Raw genomic sequence first — 2,858 nt, 5'->3', positions numbered from 1 at the left:
ACTCCACCTCTCTGGGCTTATTTTCCTTCTCTGTAACATGGAGATAAGAATAGTATGCCCAGCCCAAGTTTGGTGTAATATGAAATTAACTTTATATATATATTTGGGATTGTAGTGAGGGGAGAGGTGGGCATGGGCAATATTTAAAATAATAAAACAAGATACATTACATCCTTCTGGACAAGAGGCTGATAATATAATTTTGACACATACATATATACACACACACATAGAGAGAAAGACAGTAGAAGAGAATATATGTATATGGCTAATAAGCTGTATCATAAATATGACATGAAACTATATATAAATGAACATTATTTTCCATTGTAAACCTTGTGTAATTGAAGTGTACCTTGTACGTTGATGAATGTGGTTATTTGCTTTCCAATAATTCCCACCCCTCCCAAAGCTGGTATTAAATCAAGGTGCATTCCTAAAATTAGTGGTACAGAATCAAGGACACATGGCAAGGACCTGACAAATGTGTGGCCAGTGTTGTAGGCTATTGTTATATTTGGTGCTCTATAAACACTGAGGGTTTAACTGTAAAGAGGAGAAATGAAACAGAAATCATGCCACTTACAATAAGGTAGCAGGGAAAAGAACTGGGAAAGATACAACCAGGAAGGGACCGAAAGTGATCTAAGGTGGCTGCCGGGAAATTCTCTTGGCAGATCTCCACCGGTAACGCTTTCCCAGGCCCTTGCTCTGGGCCAGGCACATGCTTGGCACCAGGGGCCTAACAAAGAATTGCTGCCCTCAAGGAGGGCAGGCTAATGGAGGGTTGCAATTCCCCTAATCACAGTGATTGAGATGAGAGGTGCAGAGGACCACTTGGGGTAGCTCTGAGGGCTTCCGCTCCGGCGAATCAAGGTCCTTCCGCCGTGCTACACAGGTTAAACCTCAACCAGCACCCACAGGGCAAGGCCCAGGGGCTGTAAGTGGAGGAGGCAGCTTCTGGCAGATGCCATGACCAAAAGCAATTATCCTGGAGAAAGGGCCAAGGCTTCAGAATGCAAACTGCCCAGCCCACAGAGGAGAAAATGAAGGTGGCCTTGGAGGCGCACCGCTAGGCCGGGCCAGCGGGCGCGGACTCACCTGTTTTCTTCTCTGCCTCTCCAGCTCGCTTGCCCTTCCAAGCCCCAGCTGGCCATGGCTCCTGGAGAGAAGATCAAAGCCAAAATCAAGAAGAATCTGCCCATGACTGGGCCCCAGGCACCTACCATTAAAGAGCTGATGCGGTGGTACTGCCTCAACACCAACACCCACGGCTGCCGGCGCATCGTGGTGTCGCGTGGCCGCCTCCGCCGTCTGCTCTGGATCTTGTTCACACTGACCGCAGTGGCCCTCATTGTCTGGCAGTGTGCCCTGCTTGTCCTCTCCTTCTACACCGTCTCTGTCTCTATCAAAGTACACTTCCAGAAGCTGGATTTCCCTGCTGTCACCATCTGCAACATCAACCCTTACAAGTAAGAGGTGTGCCCTTCAGGTGCCCAAGCTCCTCCCCAAGGTTGCAAACTGGCAGCCTGGGGTCCGATTCCAGCCTGCAACAGGCTTTCTAGACATTTGAGTTCGGCGCCAACATCTGTAAACTGCTCTCTCCCACATTCTGAATCTGCACCAAGTTTTCAGCCCATTCGTGACTTCTGCAGAGGGCCAGTTCAGGGCAGGTGGAGGGGAGGCTGCAAGGATCAGTACTGCTTGAGGATTAGACCCTCACATACACCCACTCTGAGCCTGGCTTAGCCTTTACCCCCGGCTTTCTAAGCTCACCCCCTCACTCTCTGCAGTATGTGAGCTCCAAGCTGACCAAGAAGTGATACCCAGGTGACTTCCAGAAGCATCTTGGCTGCCCCAAACCTTCATCCAGGTGGCCTAGTCCCGCTAGTTGAGATCTTTGGGCAGGGCCAGCCCTTGGTGATACCCTGTTGTCAGTGGCAGGACCTGTTCTAAATGGGTCATCAGAGTCCTCAGGATTATTGAATGAAAACCCATCTGTGAGGCAGAGCCAAACCTGGCAGAATCTGTCAGGGTGGGGGTGGGGGTGGGGGTGGAGAGAATGGAAGAGCAGTATCCAAGGAAACTAACTTGTCCGGAGTCATCAATGACTTGGCGCCCAAATCAGGTCTAAGCCTCATCCTCCACCTCCAGACAGTCTCTCTCTTCTCCCTCCCTCCCTCCCTTCTTCCCTCTTGTCTTTTCCCTCCTTCCCTCTCTCCCTCCCCCTTCCTCCTTCTTTCCTTCCATTATTTGTTCCATAATCATTTACCCAGCACCTGAATTGTCATGCTCTATTCCAGATTCTTTAGGCGCTCTGGTGGTGCAGTGTTAAGGCATTTGGCTGCTAACCAAAAGCTCAGTGGTTTGAACCCACTAGCTGCTCCACCGAAGAAAGGTGAGGTGGTCTGCTTCCATAAAGATTTATAGCCTTGGAAACCTATGAGATGACTCCATGGCAATGAGTTTTTTTTTTTTTTTTTTGCAGATTTCCCACTTTTTTTTTACTATTCTTTTCGGCCTTTTTTTTTTTTTTTTTGGTTTGGTGTTCTAGATTCTGGGGCACAGAACTGAAACAACACAGATAGTCTTTGACCTTATGGAACTTACATAGTAGTAGGAGAGTGAAATATTAACAAATATAACTATGCTAATAATGTTAATAATAAAACTCACTGCTGTCAAGTCGAATCTGACTCATAGTGACCCCTCCTTGGGTTTCCAAGGCAGTATCACTACAGAAGCAAATTGCCCAGTCTTCCTTCTGAAGAGTGGCTGGTGGATTTGAACCACCAGCCTTCTGGTTAGCAGTCAAATCCCTTAGGCACTATGCCACCAGAGCTCCTTATATAAATCAT

The 2,858-nt window shown here is 48.0% G+C and overlaps 1 protein-coding gene across 1 annotated transcript in view; it reads left to right on the top strand.

Annotated features, from left to right (window-relative positions):
* Nucleotides 1–1,155: 1,155 nt before the first annotated feature.
* SCNN1G (sodium channel epithelial 1 subunit gamma) overlaps nt 1,156–2,858 on the top strand; it is a 29,795-nt gene continuing 28,092 nt past the window's right edge. Inside the window, exon 1 of the mRNA XM_007953192.1 lies at nt 1,156–1,472. Coding sequence (XP_007951383.1) covers nt 1,156–1,472 — 317 coding nt within the window. The remainder of the gene's footprint in view (nt 1,473–2,858) is intronic.

The sequence above is a fragment of the Orycteropus afer genome, unplaced genomic scaffold, assembly GCF_000298275.1.
Source record: "Orycteropus afer afer isolate SDZICR_OR568_19922 unplaced genomic scaffold, OryAfe1.0 scaffold00376, whole genome shotgun sequence".
Classification (NCBI taxonomy): domain Eukaryota; kingdom Metazoa; phylum Chordata; class Mammalia; order Tubulidentata; family Orycteropodidae; genus Orycteropus; species Orycteropus afer.
This window is presented reverse-complemented; position numbering and strand designations above follow the sequence as displayed.